Source organism: Marmota flaviventris, chromosome 11 (genome assembly GCF_047511675.1).
Source record: "Marmota flaviventris isolate mMarFla1 chromosome 11, mMarFla1.hap1, whole genome shotgun sequence".
Lineage (NCBI taxonomy): Eukaryota > Metazoa > Chordata > Mammalia > Rodentia > Sciuridae > Marmota > Marmota flaviventris.
The window spans coordinates 7,901,637-7,923,058 of record NC_092508.1 but is presented as its reverse complement, the minus strand read 5'-3'; the positions used below and the strand labels follow the sequence as shown (position 1 = coordinate 7,923,058).

General features: G+C 49.2%; 1 protein-coding gene across 2 annotated transcripts in view; it reads left to right on the top strand.

Annotated features, from left to right (window-relative positions):
- Armc9 (armadillo repeat containing 9) overlaps positions 1 to 21,422 on the top strand; it is a 133,360-nt gene that overhangs the window by 89,409 nt on the left and 22,529 nt on the right. For both annotated transcript variants that reach the window (XM_027942001.2, XM_071619549.1), the window contains exon 20: positions 11,337 to 11,441. In XM_027942001.2, coding sequence (XP_027797802.2) covers positions 11,337 to 11,441 — 105 coding nt within the window. The remainder of the gene's footprint in view (positions 1 to 11,336; positions 11,442 to 21,422) is intronic.

Here is a 21,422-nt window from a genome sequence, read left to right as displayed (position 1 = left end):
GGTTTCCACCTTCTGCCACTTGAGCTGTGTGTAGGTTGGAGTTTGCATTTACAAACACAAGAAATTTACAAGTTTCCCAGACTTTCCATTTTCCCTGGGCTCCCTCCCATGTCTGCATGTACCTGCAGTTTGGCAGTCACTCAGAGATGTGTGCAGATTGCTGAGATCTCAGTCCTTCTGCAGCGCTTCTGCTTCCAGGTGTCCCCCTTCATTTCCCCCTCCTCTGCCCTGCCCTCTACCAAGTCTACAGTAGCAGCCAGGAAAAGCGTGGGGTTTCTCGGACAGGAGCTCCCCAGACAAAGATGGCCAGAAACACGCCATGCCTACCCAGTGTGAGTAGCCTGCCCCAGTGAGCAAACCCTTCTCAACTTGTGGCATCCACTGGTCATTTCCTGGTGAAATACCTAAAATGATTGATTTTAATTCGTGTGTCACATTGTACACATGATTTCTATAGGGGGAATTCCCTGACTCACTCAGGTTCATACTAGAAGTTTGGTCAGGTCCTGGGGAGATGGAAGTCATAAGCAAACCAGATCATGCTGTGGGGAGGAAGCAGACCTCCGGCAAATGAACAAGTGGGAATGCAGCGTATGAGGTGGAGAGGGCACCCTGAAGGACAGGGGAGCAGGAAGGGCGGAGAAAGCCCCTGGTGGACAGGGAAGAGCAGCCGTCAAAGCCCTGAGAAGGGAGCACTTTGGGGCATTCCAGGCTCAAGATGTGGGGAGGGAGCAGGAGATGGCATCAGATCACTGGGTTTGAGAAGGACTTCAGCTTTTATTCAGAGAGGAGGAAGCTGTTGGAAGGTGTCAGGTGTGATGTGATCACTCCACGGGCATTTGTAAGTGATCAGAGCACACTGCACCTGTTTACGGTGATGAAAACTGCCACGTGAGTCCAGCACATCACTGACCAGGCTTGGCTATTTTTGGGACTTGAACCTACTCTCCAGGCACTGGGACCAGGTAGCCTTTGGGCCCTCAGGAACTTTTAGGCTGAGGAGGCTTTGGTCTCAGGCAGACATCACCCAGTATGGACACAGGGCCCTTGTTCCCGTCCTGACCATTGGGCGTGAGGCTCGTGTTCTCTCAGCAGCCAGAGCACTGACTGTCATGAACTAGAGCCCCACTCGTCCCAGCGTCTCACCCTGAGATGGGTGTCCAGGAGGTGGGTGTGAACCAGGGGCTTTAACTGTGAAGATCTTGGACAGCCCGGCTGTACCTGGGGCCCGTGTTCCTTGAACTGCTGGAGGTCTGCGGTTCTTCCCTCTCCTCATTCTGTCATCACCTTCTAGACGGTTACCGAATCGTGTGACTCATCCGTCTGAAAATCACTTGCCTCTTCCCTTTCATTTCCTTTTCTGCTCCACATCCTGGCCTAAGCCTCATCGTCCCTCCCATCTCCGATTTCCTGGCCTCTGGTCTTCCCTTCCCAGATTGAGGTGCACATGGCCCGCAGAGCATTTTCTAAAGCAGGGAGTGGTCCACTCTGGGATGCAACCAATTAATTTTTAACTTAGGAAACATTTTAGACTTTCCAGAAAGTACAGAAAATAAATAACAGACAGCTATGGTTGTATCCTTCTTCACCCTCCTCCTGACGAATTAGCCACCATCCTGAAGTTGATATATAAATTCCCTGGATGATTCTGTGCTTTCATAATATCTTCGTATTTCCATAAACAACACGCACTCTTGTTTTATGGTCTCTTGTGTTGGTCTGTTTTGCGGTGCAGGGGATGGAACCCGGGGCCTGGCGTGTGCTAAGTGGGTGCTCTTCCACGGAGCCCTTGTTTTATGGTTTTCAACTTTACATAGATGGCTTAGTAGTGTAAGAATCATTTACCGGCTTGCTTTTTCATCCCCAAGTTCACCTTCTGTGGTAGAAGTGTATTCGTTCCAGTCCACACCGCCCAAGCTCATCCTTTTAACTACCGTGGGGTGTTCCGCTGTAAGCATAAGCGCAGCGTGTCTTTCTCCTTCCTGTTCTGCGCTTTTCACAGTGCAGCAGAGAGCATCTTTGTCCGTGTTCCTTGCACAAATACAAGGCTCACACCTGGACCTTGAGTTGCTAGTTTCATGAATATGAGGGTCTCGTTTTCACTAGATCCTGCCAAATTGCTCTTCAAAGGAGCTAAACCCCTTTGCACTTTGACTTGATCCCTTTTTAAACAGTTCCACGCTCCTCATCACCCAGTAAAATCTCAAGTTGCTCCTGGTAGTACTCAAAGTCCCACATGGTAAGACCCATGTCTACTTTTGTATTTTCACGAACAGTACAGCTTTGTTTCTTCATCTGTGAAAATAGAGGTAAATATGACCGAAATGTCGCAAGATCAGCAGATTAACCTGTGACCCACAGCAGACAAAACAAGTGATCATTTCCTTTCCCTCCTTTCTTTGCATGTGATGTCCACTCCTTAGTCCTTCTGAAGCTATGAGACGTCTAATCCAGAAAAGTAGGTGGTGGGGCAGGGTTGAACCAAGGCCAGGATGCTATTTTGATCCCTGAGGGACATCTTGGCAAGTCAACTTATTGTGGCAGGTCACTGGGATCTTGGGTCTAATTGTTGTCCTGTGCGCATTTGATCCGCACAGTGTGTCCTCGTTCCAAGTCCAGGGCAAGGGGGAACAGATGGGCGGAGTGTGGAAAGCTCTCTGTGCCCTGAGACCCTAGAAAAGGTCAGAGGCCTGGTTAACGCTGGCTAAATGCTGAGTCAGTGGGCTCGAGTCAGATACCAAGGACGGGAGCAGTGGTCCCATCTGCGGGCTTTAATGCTGCCCCCACTTATCACCTGTGTGGCTCTGGGAATGTGGGCTAACTCTCAAGGCCTTCATGAAGTGAGCATATTGAGCCCCTTCTCACTGGGTGATCATGAGGACCCCGTGGAACACTCCAGCACAGTCGGGGTGCAGGGGGCTGTTTGTCACATTGTCCTCATGATCAGATCTCGACTCCTGTCTGCTGGGAGGGAGGTTTGGAGCAGAGAGTGGGAAGCAGCTGGAGGAGAGGTTGAACCCCTACACGGGTTAAAGTGGAGTGGAGTGTGGGGCTGGAACTTTGAGGTCCATCTAAACGTATTTCAGAAGTTACATGATTCACTGAAGGTTTTTCTTTATGTCATTCTTGCTGACATTGAGGCCATCCCTTCTCTGTGTGAGGGGTGTTTCCAGTTCTGGGATTTGGTCTCACCCTCACACACGTCATGTCAGGGAGGGGACGCCCGGACTTGGTCTCGGGGGCTTTTGTTCCCTGAGCAGCTCTGGACTCGGTTGGAAGGTGCCCCTCAGGCTCTTGGCTGTGTGAGCATGGTGTCCACAGAGCTGCTGTAATGCGGCCCCTCTCTGTGACCTCCCCGATGCTTTCTCCCACCTTCGCTTTGGTCCTCCAGGTTTCTCTGATTCTGGGGTTAAATATGTTGATAAGCACTGCTTTTCCCAGGGCATCTTTGCCATTTTCTATTTCTTGCTGTTTTTGCCTAGACTTCAAAAAAACTTTTAAGCAAGCAAATCAAGAAGCCAAATCAACAGACCTGAAGAAGCCGGAGGTCAGGGTGTTAGGGTCTCTGGGTTGACTCTGGTCGTTTATTGAACTGCTCTGGTTGTTGGCCAGCTCTCAGGAGCCTGGGATGCATTTCTGTGAGTAAGGAAGTTGACGTCAGAGCTGCTGGGCACCAGGAGGATCCTGGGGGATGCGGAGCTGGCGTGCTTAGCCCTGAGGGTGGGTGCAGGAGAAATGCCGCCCCTGTGGACGGGGCCCATCCACCCGGGAAGTCTGCCATCCCACTGCTGGGCCTGGCCACCTCAGTCCACCCTTGCTCTCCCAGGTGGAGGGTTTTCCTGTATTTTTACAAAGAGAGATTTACAATTCCGTGTCCTGAGACGCTGTCTCGGGTTTAACTGCTTGCAGAGTGGCAAGCACACTGGGCACTTTCACTTGTCATATGTGAAACCACTTGAATACATTCTGCTCTCTGCATTTATCTGCGAGAATCTGAGTTTTCAAATGCATTTAGTGGTCAACCTTAGTTTTGTTTTCAGGCCAGTTGCTTAGAATCTGGTTTTTCTAGAGTATTGTGTATCTAAAGCCTCCAGTTAAGAATCTTGTAGTGTCATGAGGTCACTGAGCCGCTATGGGGAAGCTTCGTATGAGAACATCTAAATTCATCTCAGCTCAAGGGCCTTTTTTTTTTTTGAGGCAGTCTTAATTCTTGAAGTAATCAGTTATCCCTGAGCTCTACCTAGTAATCTGATGCATTCTGCTTGACTATAAAGGCCAGTAATTTTAGTAAAATTCCTCCAACAATGGTATTTGAGACCCACCCTAATTAGGCATTTCTTTCTGAAGTATTTCCTTATTCATCAGGCCCTTGTTTCACAAAGAGGGTGTTTAAAATCTACGTCCTTCTCTTTGGCATTCCTGAGCCGGGAGGTCGGATAGTGCACATGGTGGCCAATCGGCATGGTGCATGGGGCACCGGGGCCTCCCTTGCACTTGAGCGGGGCTGGCAGATTCTGCCCGCTTAGGCTGGGGGAGAACTGTCGGAAAGCAGCTGCCCCCTCCCTGCCAGGACGCCCGAGCCCTCAATAGCCCTGAGTACCTCCCGGCTGTCGCCACTGGTTTTGCCAGTTTCGGAAGTTCTTGTCTGACGTTCTTGTGCGGCCTCCACTGTTCCAGCCTACTTGGTACCACTCAGTGGAGCCAGTGCCCGCTCTGAGCAAGCGTCTTTTGTGACAGATTCTCTGTGCCCATTCCAGACTCCTCTGCCCCCCCCCACCCCCCGTCCCTGCCTGCAGAGTCTCCGAGTGCTGCTGGGAACCCACCAGTGGGCTCTGGCGTGTGTCTCCCACTCACTTCGCCCACCCCTTTATCTTTTGCCTGAGCCCCGAGGATGCCTGTTTCCTGTTCACAGACACTAGTGTTTCTCAGAAGCCACAGCAGTGCCTGGTGTGCATCTACGGTGTCGTGGCTTTTCAAAAGCAAGAACAGGAGAGATTTCCTCAGTCTCCTCAAGTTGGTCGTGACGGTTTTAAAGGAGGCAGCAGGCGGCCCCCTTATTAGAGAAACCAGGGCACTGTCAAGAATCATATTTTCCTGAATTAAACCTCAGAACAAAAGTTTTTTAATTAAGAACTATCCATTCAGTAATGATTTCCATATCAGTTTTCTTACATTTATGCATCCCATAGTAATGTTCTACTCTTGAAAACACCAATAGTAATTGCCTTGCATGTTGTAGGAGAGAAACTGAGTCAGGGGAAGCCACTTCTCCACATTGCCAGTGGGTCAGCCGGAGACCCTGGTTCTTTCTCTGCCCCCTCCCAACATCATTAAGCTGAAATTCCAGGTAGCCTTTATGAATGTGTTACATATGTTAGAAACCAAAGCAGAAACGGCCCTGTGTTTTGGGAGGTTAGTGAGAGTTTATCAATGATCCATGAATTTAATTACAAAGCACTTTAAATGAAAAGTAGCTTCAGTCTTTTTAATGTAAAAAATAAAATTGAATAAATATTTCAGTGAGTCTCATAGTAACTTGTATTAGAAGAAGTTAACAGGTCAAGCCTCAACCTGTGGGAAGATGTGGCGGCACAAATGCATAGATTGATTTGCAAGTGGACGGGTCTCACATACGTACTCATGGTCCAAGGTAAAGAAATTCTGCTGCTGGTATTGGCTGAGGTCAGCCTTTGTTAGCCATTTACTGTTTCTTTCTCTTTGAAATGGAATGTGGACATTTGTTTGGTTTCCTAATGTTTCCCATTCTCTCCTGGCAGGGAAGTGGTGTGTCACTAATACCTCCGTGAAACTGTGATTCACATGCCCATTTCCAGTCAGGGCCTCCAAGGCTTAGTTCCCTGGAGGAGAAATGAAACTCTATCCTGTGCCCAGATCCCTGCCACTCAGACCGCAGAGCCCGCTGCTTGGTTCCCAAGGAGCAGTCATTTTCCTGAAATCATCATAGAATGTATACATGCTATTTGATCTCTAAGAGGTTGCTATTTTGGTAAACTCAACTCCAAGCCAAGAAGCAACATAATTCTTACACAAACGTCCCAGAGTTGACCTCGGGGTAGGGTCTCCTAGATAGCGTTACCTTTAAGGAACTCAGGGAAATCTTAGGATGCCGAGTCCACTAGCACTTGGCAACTGTTCTTGCTAGGAAGAATGGGTTCAGACTAGAGCTTAGATCACAGCAGTGACCGTGAACCTGTGTTCTGGGTAGAATTAAGAGTGGATTCTCCATTTATGATTAGACAAGAGCAGGGAAGAGAGGATGAGCTGTGGACTCTAGACCGTGGCCACAATCTCCCTCCCACTCCATGTGCCCCGTTGAGCTCAGTTGCAACCAGACACCGCGGACCCTGGGTCCTCAGAAGACCTGGGCAGGCCTGCCTGTGTCTCCTCAGAAGCAGGCTTCTCCTGCAGGGCCCCAAGGGGCCAGGTCAGAAAGACCTGGGCAAAAAGGGGCTGCCGAGCTTGAAGGCCAGGCTCAGCCTTGAGGCTGGACCATTGCAGTGGGCTTGTTGTTCTCCAGGCTGTGGTTTCCTCCTAAGGAAAGCAGCATTGATCAAAGGAATCCACACCGAGTCACCGGGAAGGGTAAGGATGGGGGCGCCTTCCTTAATGGTTTAATAGGCGAGTGTGCCAGCTGCCAGGCGGGGTGCCCTGGTGTTTGGTGACTGTGATGTCCCTCTGCAGGCTGTTTCATGACTGAGGCAGTGCCAGTGCCGATGGCCATGACAGGGTCTGGGTGGATCTAGAACCTGTCTCCGTCTGCTGCTTCTGGCCTGCCTTGGGGGCCACCTAGAATAAATCATGTCTCCTTTTCTTAAGGTAGCATGTCCTGAGGTGGCCATGTCTATGATGGCAGGTATGGTACCCACAGCCTAAAGACTGGGGCTGCCCCCCTACAGCAGCCCTAACCAGACAGCCTGGCATTCCAGGGCTCAGCTCCCAGCCCAGTCCTGGGCCCAGGTGTGTGAACTTCATACCCCTTGGGAACTGAACCGGGTAAATCACATTCACCAAAGACCATCGCATCCACAATGATCAGAAATTAGTATTAAATGAGCACAGGTGCTCATGTTTGCAGAATCGTGCTTTCTTGAAAATTAGAATATTTAGAGGAACCAAATTCTACTTGTTGAGTGTGCCAGGAATCAGAGAAAGGTTGGTTAGCATTTCTCAGGGAACAGTGTCACAAGAAGGTGATGGGCAGCCTGGGCTCCACTCTGGGGCAGCAGTTGGCTGCCATATTCCCCCCAGGAGCCCTCTCCCCTTGCTCACTCCCAGGGCCAGTGGCTCCCTTCAGCCTCAGCTCAGACCCCAGTCTGGGCTGCTGTGTGCTGCTTTTCATAACTTAACCCACAGAGGACAACTTGGTGTTGAAGCAAGACTCAGCAGGGAGTCAGGAGGAGTACCACACACTTCCCCCATCGCCATGTGTCCTGTTCTGTATAACAACTATTTGCCAGTATAACAACTATTTGCATCATAATTACTTTGTACCTTTGTCAAAAAACAGTGGGGAAGAAGCTGGGCAGAGTGGTCCCAGCTGCTCAGGAGGCTGAGGCAGGAGGATCATGTAAATCCAGAAGTTCAAGACCAGTGTGAGCAACACAGCGAGACTCCAACTCAAAAAAAATCTACTGGGAATATTTGTGTAGGTCTGTTTCAGAGTTCTTTCTCCCGTTGATCTATTTTTCTATCTCTCTGCCGATAGCACACAATCTGAATTACTGTGGCTATATATTAAATCTTGGAATTAGATAGTATGATTTCTTATATATTGTTCTTGTTTTCCAAAATTGTCTTAGCTGATTCGAGCTCCTTTGCCCTTTCCGTATAAATTTTAGAATAATCTTGTATATGGCTACAAAAAAGTCTTCATATGATTTTGATAGAAATTGAGCTGAACCTGTATATCAATCTGGGGAGAATTAGCATCTTAACCATGTCAAGTCTCATGATTCATGAACAAGTGTGTATCTCCGTTTACTTAGATATTCAGTTATTTCATTAGTCTTGTAGTTCTCAGCGTATACCTCCTGTAGTGATTTGTCAGATTTATACCTAGATAATCCTTTATTTTTGTGTAGTTGTAAGTGGTGTTTTTAATTTCAGTGTCTACCTGTTTATTAGTTACATATAGAAATTGGAGCTGTGGATGTAGCTCAGTGGTAGAACACTGGCCTAGCATGCTGAGATGTTAAGTTCGATCTTCAGCACTGTAAGAAAAGAAAAAGTAAGAAGGAAATTGTGTTCTATATGTCTACCTTGTATTCTGTGACCTTGCTGAACTCAATCATAAGTTCTAGGAGAAAATAATATTTTATATATACACATATGCACAACAGACATATTTTAAAGATTCTGTAGGATTTTCTGCATAGACAATTATGTCATCTGCAGATAGGGTCAGTTCTGTTTTTGCTTTCTGATCTGTGCCTTTTGTTCCTTTTCAACCTCATTAGTCTGGCTGGAACTCCAAGCACCATGTTGACTAAGAGCTGTGAGAGTAGAGATCCTGCCTTGTTCCCGGTCTTAGATGGAAAGCATCCAGTCTCTCCTTGCTAAGTACCATTTTGCTGTAGGGCTTTTGTAAATGTTCTTAATCAAGTCCCCCACTTGTCTGATTTGCTGGGTTTCTGTCTGGTGGCTGTTGAGTTTTGTCAAATACTCTGATCACCCATTAATATGATCATGTGCTGCTTCTCCTCCTCCTCTCCCTCCACCCCTTCCTTCTTCTCCTCCTCCTTCACTGAGGATTGAACCCAAGGGCTTTCTACCACTGAGCCCCACCCCCAACCCTTTTGATTGTCCATTTTGAGATAGGGTCTTGCTACGTAACCCAGGCTGGCCTCAAACTTGCAATCCTCCTGCCTCAGCCTCCAGAGCTGTTGGGATTACAGGCCTGCGCCACTGTGTCCAGCTGATCATGTGCTTTGTTTTTCCTGTATAAGTCTGTTAATATTGTGGGTTACAGGGATGAAGTTTTACATATGGACCACACTTGCATCATTGGAGCAAACTGTACCTGGTCATGGGATAGAAATCTATGAATATATTGCCTTATTTGTTAAGGACTTCTATGCTATATTCATGAGGGGTGTTTGTGCTTTTCTTTTTTGGTATTACCTCTCTCTGATTTTGGTACCGGGGTAATACTAGCTGCATAAAATGAAGTAAGAAACGTCTCTTCCTTTGGTTATTTGACTTGGTATTACTTTAAAAGTTTGATAAAATTCTCAAGTGAATCCACACAGGCCTGGAGATTTCTTTTACAAGTATTTTCAAGTTATGAGTCCAGTTTCCTTAATGTTCCTAGCACCGTGCACATTATTGACTCCATGTTGAGAGACCTGGTGAAGAGTCTGTGTTTTTGCTCTAAGTCCTCAAACTTTGTGTGTAGAGTTGTTTGTGGGAATTCCTGATGATCCCTTTGATATCTGCAGGTCTGTATTGACAGCCCCTGTTTCTTTCCTGACACTGGTAATTTGAGTCTTGACTTTTTCTTTGGCAGTCTTGTCAATTTCATTGATCCTAAATAAAAGTACCAGCTCTTTTTTTTATCCATGTTCTCTGTTGCTTTTCTGTTTTTCTTCTCTTCCTTCTGCCCTTTATGATGTTCTTCCATTTGCTTGCTTTGGTTTTATTTTTCTCAATTCTTGAGCCTTATGTTTCAAGAGCATTTGTGATTATTCATGGAAGCATTTTTTTATGATAGCTGCGTGAACATTTATGTCAAATAGTTCTGATATCTCTGTCACCTAACATTGGCATCTAGGGATTCTCTCTCCGTTTGATTAGCCATCTCCCTGGTTCTTGATGTGATGAGGGATTTGTCTTAAGTTTGAACCTGGACATTTGGGGTATTGTAAGGTGCTGGATCTTATCTGAACTTCTGTTTTAGCTGGTTTCTTCTGACGCTACCTTGTCACTAACGCACAGACTCCTTCCTTAATGAAAGGTGTGGGTAGAATTCCAGGTTCCATATTGGAAGGTGGGGTTCCCTCATTACTTTAGAATGGGGGCAGGAGTTCTGGGTCCCCACTTGGTCCCCAACATGGCCTTTTCTCCCAGCAGGAAGATGGAGAGAAACCACTTACTGTCAGGTACAGGAAGGGGCCCACACTGGGCATGAGGGCTTCATTACTGCCCAGCAGGGACGGAATCTCCCTGCTCGGCTTCTCTGGTGCCCCCCCCACAAGGTGTGGGGTGCCTTACCACAGTGAGGGCGGAAGATGAGGATCCCCAGGCCCTTGCAGGCTCTGTCGGGGGTGGGACTACAGTGTTGGTTACTTTCTATGGTGTTTTTTTCATGTCCGATTCCCGTTTTCCTGGTCTCTGGGCTAGAGGGAGCAGGCTGTAGGGGACGTTTGTCTTCCTTGGCATTCCTGATTGCTGGCTTCTTCAGCTCCAAGTCTGACGTGGATGAGGCAAGAAGAAAACCAAGCCCTCGTCTGTCACTCCTGGGGTCCCAAAGTCCCTCGCTGGTCTGCCTCCTTCTCCATGTTTCAGGGTCTTCTGTTTAAGTGTAGTGGCCAGTGTTTTAGTTGACTTGGCGGGAGGAGGAGGGACACAGGTCCACTGCATCTTCCTTGAAGCTAAACGGCTCTTCTCCTTCCCTCTCCTCCTCGCTTCTCTCCTCCTCCGTGAGTGGCCATCCTCAGCCGCTGGTGCCTCGCAGCTGCCCTCCTGGGTGGAGGCAGTGTCCTTCCTCAGAGGCCATGTCTGAATCTGGGCTGTGCGATTTTTAGACGTCTCACTCTACCAGTGGCCTTTCACCTTCCAGCCTTGGCCTCTTGTGCTGGGCAGTCCTCTGCATCTGCCGCAGGGCGAGATCTGAAGGTGGCAGGCCTGGAGCCACAGTGCCGACACAACGTGTTCATCTTATGGAGACGTTTTCTACAGGATGACATTCTTTGCCTGAGCCCCGCGTATTGTCTTCTTGGTGACCGTGACTGACTTGAGGAGAACAAAGCTGTCCCATATGTCTGTAGCCCCCACGAGGCCTGTGCATGTGAAAGTGCTTGACACTGGTTGTAGATTGACTGGTTTGGCCACTGCCCTGGGGCCTTGGCCGCGGAGAGGAACCCGAGGACTGTGGCTGAGAGAGGCTGCAGTGCCATGTTGGGCCTCTTCACACTACCCCTGGGAAGTGCTCGCCCCGCCAGATCCCAGGGGCTCTCTGGCCTCCCCACCCATCTCCACATAGAGGGCAGATGGGCCTGGGACCCACGAGTTGCGGTGTTGGGCTAATGCTCTGGGGAGCCTCCCTCTGGGGCCGGAGGCAGGGTGTCCACAACACTCACCCCGTCTCTTTGACGCAGGAGGACCATGACACCATGGAAGCTGATCTGGACAAAGACGAACTGATCCAACCCCAGCTGGGAGAACTCTCAGGAGAGAAGCTTCTGACGACGGAGTACCTGGGAGTAAGTGCCACCTGCCGGGCATGAACCTGGAACAGGAAGGGTGGTTACAGGATTGGGTGGGCGTTTCAAACCGTGCCGAGGGGGCTAGAGGGGATGTAGCTGCCAGGTGTGAGCCGGGAGCCCTGGGGGGCATCTGAAGGTGGGCCCAGCTGTGGGGCAGTCACCACCAGCCAGCTTTTTTGTCACCTAGTACTAATCAGTTCGGAGGATATGGGCACAGCAGTGGTGACTGACACCCACGGAAGTTTGTGGAAGGTGGGAGGGAGGGAGTGGGCGAGGACAGGGCTCCCCAGCTTGTCAAACACGCAGAAAAGAAGAAGGACCCCCCATGAAGGACAGAAATCAAATAGAGGGGCCTGCAGAGAGCCCACAGAATGCAGTGCCACAGAAACCCAAGAGAGCAGTGCTTCAGGTGGAGCACACCATCTGAGAAGCCGTTGGTCTCACTGTCTGTCCCAGGGCCGGAAGCTGGCCTCTGAGAGCTCCCACTCTGATGCTAACCAGCGCCAGGAGACCCTGGCCTACAGCCTGCCACCTAGATAGGCAGGGCGCAGGCTGGGCGTCGCCCACTGGTAGCACACAGATGTGGTGTGCATGAGGCCCCGGGTGCCATCCCCAGGACCAAATATAAATAAATAAGTAAATGAGGAAGTAAGAACAGGAGGGTGGACCTGAGTCAGGAGGGAGCTGCCTTCACCCAGGAGCTGGTGGAGTCTTGGGCCCAAGGTGTCTCAGAAAGCCTTGATCAGAGAGCAGACAGGATGCGCAGTTGCCAGAGATTCAGACCAATCCAGACCAAAGCCCTGTGTGGACCAGCTGACACATAAGGATAAGGGCCATTATCGTTAAGGGGGTCTTCCTGGTACTTGGAAGCTGGTGGTTGATAGGGTCAGTTACGTGGACCTTAAAATTAAAACCTTCTCCAGTTGGGCAGTTGGTTCTGGAGAAGAAGGCTGGTGCCGGTCCCTCCACAGTGGACTGGCAAAGCCAGATTCGGGAAGAGGGGAGATGGCCTGTGCAGGAGGCCTGAGCCTTTGCAGGAACATGGAAGCAGAATGTACCTGTCCATTCCCGCTGCCTTCACCAGCCCAGTCCCCTCATCCCCTCACCCCAGGCACTGGTGTCCCTAGTCACCTGCCCTCATCCCCCCATCATCACCTAGGAGTGTCCAGGGCTCCAGCTAGAGTGCAGCATGTGCTGTGGAACCTGAGGTTGGAGGGACAGCTGACGGACAGGTTGCAGGGCTGTGGGGGCCATGACAGGGGTTGTGGATCTTACTCTGCATGAGCTGGGAACCCACTAGACTGTTTGGACTGTCCACTCGAACTTGCACTCTGGCTGCCTTCTGGAGAGTAGACTATGGGGGCAAGAGTGAAGGGAGGGAGAGGGACAGGCCAGCCACCACTACCCCAGTCACAGTTGTATGGTGGCTGCCATTGTCCTTAGAATGTCTCGGGGCCACAGGAGCCCACGAAGCCGTTTGCACGAGGTGCTCAGGTGGGGAGGTGCTCAGGAAGAGTCAAAAGGGGGCAGCCTAGGGCTCCAGGCTCCTGATGGGAGTCTGAGCCGTGAGTACCTGTGTTTACCAAAAAAAGCTGTTTTTTCAGAGAGTCTGGGCTATTTGAGAGGACACACATTCTTTTAAGCATCTGGAGGACCTCCTGTTATGAGGAAAACAGGAGGCAAATTGGTGTGTCTCCTTGGGAGAATGGGTAGTGATCGTTGGGGAGACCATGTACCTACACCCCTTACCCCAAAGTCACCACACAGTGACACAAGCATGTCAATGCCGGCAAGGATCACTGTGGCCTTGTCAGACATAAGCCTGAATACAGCCCTTGGTAAACAATTTTAGCACCTCCACTCAATGAAATGCCACGGACAGGACCTCATGTGGATGTGGTGGCGATTTCAACAAACTCAACATATAAATGAGGCAGGATAAGCCGCAACTACCAATTTTGCCAGGCCAACTGGTGAGACACAACTAGAGCGTTAATCAGTAACCCCAAATGACTGGCATGTGGAGATGGTGTCATTCACCATCACATGTAGTTCTGAGGCTTTTTTTTTTTTTTTTTAATTTTCCTGTAGTGCTGGGGATCGATCCCAGGATCTTACATGTGCTAGGCAAACTCTACTCCTGAGCTACAACCCCAGCCTATTTATTTATTCCTTTGTTTATTTATTTATTTATTGAGACAGTGTCTCATTAAGTTGCCAGTGCTGGCCGCAAACCTGTGATCCTCCTACAGCAGCTTGCTGAGTCCCTGGGATGACGGGCGTGCACCACACACAGTTGAAATCTCCTCAGGGTCAGTGTGCTTTCCTTTTACCAGAAGGGAATGTTTTGAATCACACAAAGGAGGTTCAACGCAGGCTTGCTTACCGCCCTGGCTGGAGATGTGAGCAGTAAGGACGAAGCACAGAAAGAACTCACTATGTAGGCACCTTCGTGTTCCATGCTCAGTGACAAAACACCAGGAGCTGGGTGGCCTCAAACCCAGGAACCTGTTCCCTCACAGTGTTAGCGGGCGCAGTCCAAAGCCAAGGCCTGGCAGGCTGGGCTCCCCTGAGGCTCTATGGGAGCGCCTTCCTGCCTCCTCAGCTCCTGGGGGCTCCCGACAATCCTGATGGCTGCCCCTGTCTTCACCGGCCTTCTCTTCCGTTTCTTGTGGAGGTACTTCTCTCTGGACCCCGGGCCCACCTGGCTAATCCAGGATGACCTCCCAGCTAAGGATTTTTAGCTCCATTCCTCTGCCAAGACTTATTCCACACAAGGTCATGTCCACAGGTTCCAGGGGCTAGGACGTGGGTATGGCCTTTGGAGGCCACTGTCCAGCCCACCACACCAGGCCACCCTAGGATCTCATCGAGAGAATATTTTTACATTTTGTTAGAAAACTGGTGTAGAGCAGTGACGGCTGAGGTCAGGCACGCCTCCCCGTCTCCCCTGCCTGTCACTCATCCTAGGCTGCCCGGGTGGGTCCCCGGGGCAGTCCTGGGATCTGAAGTTGCCAGCTGCAACCTATATGTGCTGGCTTAGGTCTTTCAAAAGAGGGGGAAGTCTCACCTTGCCCTTTGCTCTGGAGGTGCACGAAAGGACTTAGAGTCTCCTCTTATAGCTGCATGTGTCACATGAAGGAAGCTTAGACAGATGACATTTCCTGGGGAGTATGTGCCCGAAATTCATGGCTCAGGCCCCTCGTTCTCAGGTGCCAGGTACTTTGCAGAGTTTTCAGAGTGAGCCTGAAGATGCCGGCTTTTTGAAACATCCTGTCAGAAAATTATTTTTAAAAGGTTTTCTCCAACATGAACCATTTGCCCAACGTGGCAGGATGCTGGAGACACAGTGTTATATTCAGGAAAGACACAAAACAGATAAAGCTGCTCTTGCTGAGGGTAGATGGCAGGTGTTGTCCTGTGCCCTGCAGAGCCACAGCTGGTCCCAGACTAGAGTATGGGTTAAAAATAGTCTAGGCGCCACCCAGAGCTCCTCATCACAATTCCAGGAATTATTTGCACATCAGTGATTTTAAAACCAACCAGTCTCTGGAGATAAGGGTATGGTGCAGTCAAGATGGCCCCCAGGGGCTCGGGATGAGAAGAGGTGTCCCAGGATTCTGGGACCCACAGGCACACCCCTGAGTTCAGGGGTTACTGCTGCTGCTGTAGCTCCAACTCAAGTCACCCACCTCCAACACTTGACACAGGAGAACAAGTCACTGTTCTTGTGGCGGGGGCAGTGGCCACAGCCACTGTGCTGCGTACCCAGAACTCTGGAGAAGTGACAAGCAGACTTGTGAACACGAGTTGTTCGAGACAGAAAGTTCACTCCTGTTTCTCTTGCCAGAGTGTCCGTGTATTTTTTTATACTATACTGTACCACATAGTCACTAAATTCTTCCTGCAAAGAATACCCTGATTTAAAAAGCCTCACCACTGGCCTAAAGGGACATAAATATTATGACACAGTCATAGAATCCCAGTCCTTGCCTTTGTTTTAAAGTTACGTTTGTTTTGTCTCGTGTGCTGGGGATTGAACCCGGCACCTCCACTTGGGTGCTGTCCCACTGAGCCACACCCCGGCCCTGAAGCAGTCAGGAACATCTTACGTGAACTTGGCATGGGCCCTGGACCCAGGGCTTCACACGCCCGCTTCCATTTCATCTCCTCCTCCCAGAAATGGACCTGGCACATCTACTGGAACCTGCAATAGGAAGGAAACCAAGGCTGGAGGGTTGCTGAGCCTTCCTTGGTCTTTGAGCCGCGTGCACTAGGCTGTGGGGCCTCCAGGCAGCTGAGTCCAGGCTCCGAGGACTCTGTCTTTGGAGGTCTGGGTGCTCCCTGGGAGTGAGGCGGGGTCTCTTCCACACTGGGAGGATTTGGGGTGCCTGCAGAGAGGGCTCCCAGCTCCTTCCCACGCCCCTCCCCTCCATAGTTGTTCTTCAGTTTTGTCCCCACCCTGAGCCCATCCAGTGTTCCCGCCTGCCCGCCTGCCCCCCTGCGGGCTGAGATAGGCCCTCTGCCCGCTGCGGGATTAGTTGGGATCCACTAAATGCCCGTAGTCTTGTATGCGAAAACACAGCCCAACAAGCAGAAAAAAATCTTGAATCCCAAAATGTTCTGAATCCTTTTGTTGCTGAAAGCGTGGTCCTTGTCCCAACATGGTTTTTAGAGAAAGGAAAAAGGAGGTTTATTGCTTTACTAGCAAAGGAGAAATACAGGGGATTCCTGTTTCAAAGGCTATGATTCTGCCCATCCGCAGGAATAGCGGGCTTCTATAGAAGTGATTCAGAGAAAATGAGATCAGGGAGGAGAGATCAGGTAGGAGAAGTTTAGGGAAAAGAAGACTCGGAAAAAGAAAAAACATGTGAGTATCAAAGCCACAAGGGTATACTGAAAACATCAAGTGAACACCGGTTACAGTTTCCTTTTTGTTGCTTGTTTTATTCTCTCCTAACTATAAAAGAAATATATGCTTACTGCTGAAAAGTCAGAAGCAGGCTGAACTTGAAGAGGATTCCTGCCTTATCAGTCCCGCTAAGAATTTCAGGGAAGGGGCTGGTATAGTGGTGCACACCTGTAATCCAGCAGCTTGGGAGGCTGACACAGGAGGATCTCAAGTTCAAGGCCAGTCTCCTCAATAATAGCAAGGCCTAAGCAACTTAGTGAGACCCTGTCTCAAAATTTAAAAGAAATTAAGGAAAAAGGATGCTGTCAGACCCCAGGCTCTTTATCTTTCCTTCGCCCTGCCTGCCAGTAAGAAGGCAGACTTAGGCTCTGTGAGCCTCCAGCCTACAAGGGCTTGGGAGGCCCCTCACAAATGTCACAAAATCCAATAACTGACTGCTTGGCACACCTCATAAGTTTATCTTCCTGTATTTTGTTTTATGCCCTTTGATCATCTCTATATATGACAGGTTTGTACTGTCTTGAACTGAGAGAAAAGATAAATATTTAACATGGTGTGTTTGTGCAGAAGTCTCTTCGCTGTTACTTCCCATGGAAGAGTCTCTCTTGGCCCAGACCAGGGAGGTTGTCCTTCACAAGGGAGTTTTTTATCTATGGGGTTCAGGGAAAAAAGAAGAAGATCAGAGCCCTTCTTGGACCTGCTGTTTTTTAAGTGTCTTTTGCTCACAATTGTCCTCATACCAAAGTGGCATATTTTGGAGTAGCATATTCTGCCACCCTTTAAGTGTGGAGTAGGGGCCTTTCAAGTTTTTTTACATATTGATTATTCAGGCAAGCGCCTGCAACATAGAGAACCCTCAGTGCCGTTCCTACACCAGGACAGAAGGCGCTCGCTTGTCTAGGCACAGAAGTGACTGAATCCTAAGTGTTTCCCACTGAACCCAAATCGAATGCAACCTCAGTTGAAGTTCTGCTTAGCAAACTGGGGAATTGCCTTTGGACCATCCAGCACCAAGTGACATGAGGGGAAGTTACAAAGGAAGTCCAAGCAGGAGGACGCAGCCTGTGATCCCAGTGACTCGGGAAGCTGAGCGACTGAGCAGGAGGATCGCAAGTTCGAGGCTACCCAGGGCAAATTAGCAAGACCCTGTCTCAAAAACATGAAAAGGTCTGGGGATGTAGCTCAGTGGTAGAGCATCCCTGGGTTCCATCCACAGTACTGGGGAGGTGGGGAGGTCACAACAGAATTAAGGATTGCACTTAAAAAAATACTCCACTCTTGGAAATCTTAAAAAACACATGCCGGCGTGAAGACATTGCTAGGGCACGTGCTGGGCTCAGAGCTGGGGTTAGCTCCATGGTGTTCCTGTCTCTGTGCTCCTTTATTTTAAAGGAGGCCTCTGCTCATATGCCCATTGCCTGGGGTCATAAGAAGACGGAGGAAGCCCCTGGCAGGAGCCTGTGATGGAAGAAGTCCAGATGTCCAGGCAGCCAGTCTGCCCTCCTGGGTGCTTGTCCCTTCGTTCTTTCTGCTCAGACCCTCATGTGGCCTCTGGTGCAGGGCATCTGGGAAAGTGAACTTTTTTCTTTTTTCTGGTTCTGAGGATTGAACTCAGGGGATAGGCCACACTGAGCCACGTTCCCAACCCTTTTACTTTTTATTTTGAGACAGGGCCTTACCATGTTACTGAGGCTGGACTCAGTAACTTGGAATCCTCCTGCCTTGGCCTCCTGAATAGCTGGGATTATAAGCATGCACCACTGCACCTGGCAAAAATGAAGATTTTTAAGTAAACACTTGCTGTGCCATTAAAATTAGAGTTCTTTGGTCAGGAAGGAGAGAATGCATATTGAGTAGACAGCAAACAGCATCCGCTCCTATTCCAGGTTATTTTCTGTGAGTGTAAAGATAGATGAAATAGAGTACCTGCATTACAAAGATGCATGCTTTATGACATCATAATTCAGGTGATTCACAAATATTCAAAACTAACAAATGGGAAATACGATTTTTTTTTAATCTAAGTGGATATGTGTTCACCAACTTTTACTACCGAACAAATTACATTCATCTCAGTCACATACTGCACTATTATGGTTAAATAATTTGCATTTTGCTGTAGCAGAACCCTTTTTCAAATGATCTCTCCACAGTAGCCCAGGTGGGAGCCTGTTCCTCCAGATGGGTGGGTGTGGATGCCACGACTCTGTCCCCTCTTCCAAGACCCAGATGTGTTTCTGTGGAATTCAGTCTGGAGAGCTTTTCCTCAGACAGTTGCGACAGGAGCTGCTTCCTGCCCAGAAAGTCTCCTTTGCAACTGAGGGAGCAAGGGTGGACAGGGGGCTTGGCCTGCATTGCCCCATGCACAAGGTGCTAGGATGACTGCCAGAGGCCTGGGCCTGTCCTCAGGCATCCCATTCACTGGGGAGGAAAGTCAGGCCCAGGCCTCTGCAGTCTTCTCTGTTTGTTCTTTTTGGTTATTCATGACAGCAGAATGTATTTTGACATGACGTGTATACATATACGGGGAGTGTAACTTCCTGTGTTTGTGGTTGTGCATGATGTGGAGTTACACTGGCCCTGTGTGCATATGTGAACACAGGAAAGTTATGTCTGACTCAGTCCACTCTCTTTCCCATTCCCATCTCCCCTCCCTTCCCCCAACTCCCCCTTGTCCAATCCCTTGAACCCCTCCCCCAGCCTATTATGTGTCAGCATCTGCATATCAGAACATTCGGCCTTGGTTTTTGGGGGGGATTGGCTTATTTCCTTTAGCATGATAGTCTCTAGTTCCGTCCATTTACCTGCAAATGCCATAATTTCACTCTTCTTTGTGCTGAGTAATATTCCATTATGTATGTGTACCCCGTTTTCTTTATCCACTCATCTGTTGAAGGGCACCTAGTTTGCTCCATAGTTTGGCTGTTGTGAATTGAGCTGCTGTAAACACTGATGTGGACATGTCACTATAGTATGCTGATTCGAAGTCTTTTGGGTATAAACCGAGGAGTGGGGTAGCCGGGTCAGACGGAGGTACTGTCCCAGGCTTTCCCACCGCAGGTTTAAGGAGGTGAGGTGGCAGTCTGCAGACAGCTGAATACTCGCAAATCTGAGTGACCCCAGCCCTCCTGTCACAGTTTCCCCTCCTCCCTGCACTCAGGCCCTGGAAGCGGGGACTGACTGGGGCAGGGAGAGGGAAAGAGAAGAGGTGCAAGTGGCCTAAGGTAGCCTTGAAGTTGGGCCTAAGGAGCCGAGCTGAGGGCAGGCACAGAGATGCCTGGGTGCGGGGCGGAGGGGGGGGAGCCCGCGAGGAGCCAATGGTCAGTCAGGTGTTTGGGTGGACACCCCTGCTTCTGGAGACCTCCAGGTACAATGGGAGGGAGCTGCACTTGAGGTCCTTCTGCGGAGCTTGGTTGTGTCCCGTGTCCCCCAGAGTGGCAGCCTCCGCCTTCTCTGCTTGTCTTCTGCCCCTCCCACTCCCTTGCCCTCCACCCGAGTCAGGGCAGCTCGACCCTGCCTGCTGGCAGCCGTCCAGCTCAGAGGAGACCCAGGGTCCCCAGGCCCCGCCCTCTTGTCTTCTTCTCTTTTCTGTCTGGTCAGCCTTTTCACTGCTGTGAGGAAAAGACCCACCAGAACAATCACAGAGGAAAAGTTTGTTTGGGGGCTCAGGGTTTCAGAGGTCTCAGTCCATAGACAGCAGGCTCCATTCCTCAGGGCCCAAGGTGAGGCAGGACTTCATGGCGGAGAGTGGCAGAGGGAGAGTGTGGCAGAGGGAGAGTGTGGCAGAGGGAGAGTGTGGCAGAGGGAAGCGGCTCACAGGGTGACCAGGAAGCAGAGGGAGACTAAGCTCAGCTCAGCTCACCACATATATACCCCCAAGGCAGCCCAGTGACCCCCCTCCTCCAGCCACACCCTGTCCACCCCCAGCCCCCACCTAGTTAATCCCATCGGGGACTAACTCACTGGTTGGGTTAAGGCTCTCTTAATCTAATTCTTTCTCCCCAAACCTTCTTGCATTGTCTCACACTTGAGCTTTTGAGGGACACCTCACATCCAAACCATAACACCCTGCCTTAAGTGCTAGATAAGCCCAAAGAACTTTTCAGCAAAAATCAAGACATCAAAGGTATAAATCCAATTTTAAAAACACTTTTTGGCCTTCTGGCTTTTTTTGTTTATTTGTGATTTTTTTTTTTTTTAAACAGTAATAGATGTGCCTGGTGTGGTGGCACCTACCTGTAATCCCAGCAGCTCAGGAGGCTGAGGCAGGAGGATCACAAGTTCAAAGTCAGCCTCAGCAACTTGGTGATCCCCAACCAACTCAGCAACACCTTGTCTCTAAATAAAATATAAAAAAATGGCTGAGGATGAGGCTCAGTGGTTAAGCATACCTGGGTTCAATCCCTGGTTCCAAAAAAAATTTTAAAAGAAATAGGACTAGAATCACTGGATATTAGGAAAGCAGCCAGACAGGTCCTGCCCACCCCTCACCCCGTATCCCGCTGTGGTTGCGTCTCATGTCATTTATAGCACAAGATCAACCCAGGAAGTTGACATGGGTTCAATCCACAGTTTATCTGGACTTCATCAGTTTTACTGTAATTTCTTCTTTAAACATTTTTTCTTAATTATTAACATAATTGTAACATTATTACACAAAACTCAGAACATGAAAAAGAAAAACTGTTTCTGTCCCACTCTCCTGTAGAGCTGCTCTGGTCACTTTACAACTTGTTTCCTTCCTACCTTTTTGTGTACTTTAAGCATAATTGATAGTATTATTTATATACATCGTTATCACCTGATTTTCATTTAATATTTAAGTGAACATTTTTCTTTATAACCTGTTCTTTATCAGTGTAAATGGCCATATGTCAAATGAATATGCCATATTTTACTTAATTATTGTCCTTTTATTAGATCATTCTAGTTGTACTCCAATAATTTTATAATGAAAAACTATGTTTATTTAATATTTTTCATATTTTGAACTCTTTCACTAGAATCTACACCCAAAGATAGGAACATTTTTATCACTCTTGACATCAAATGCCAATTGCTTTCCA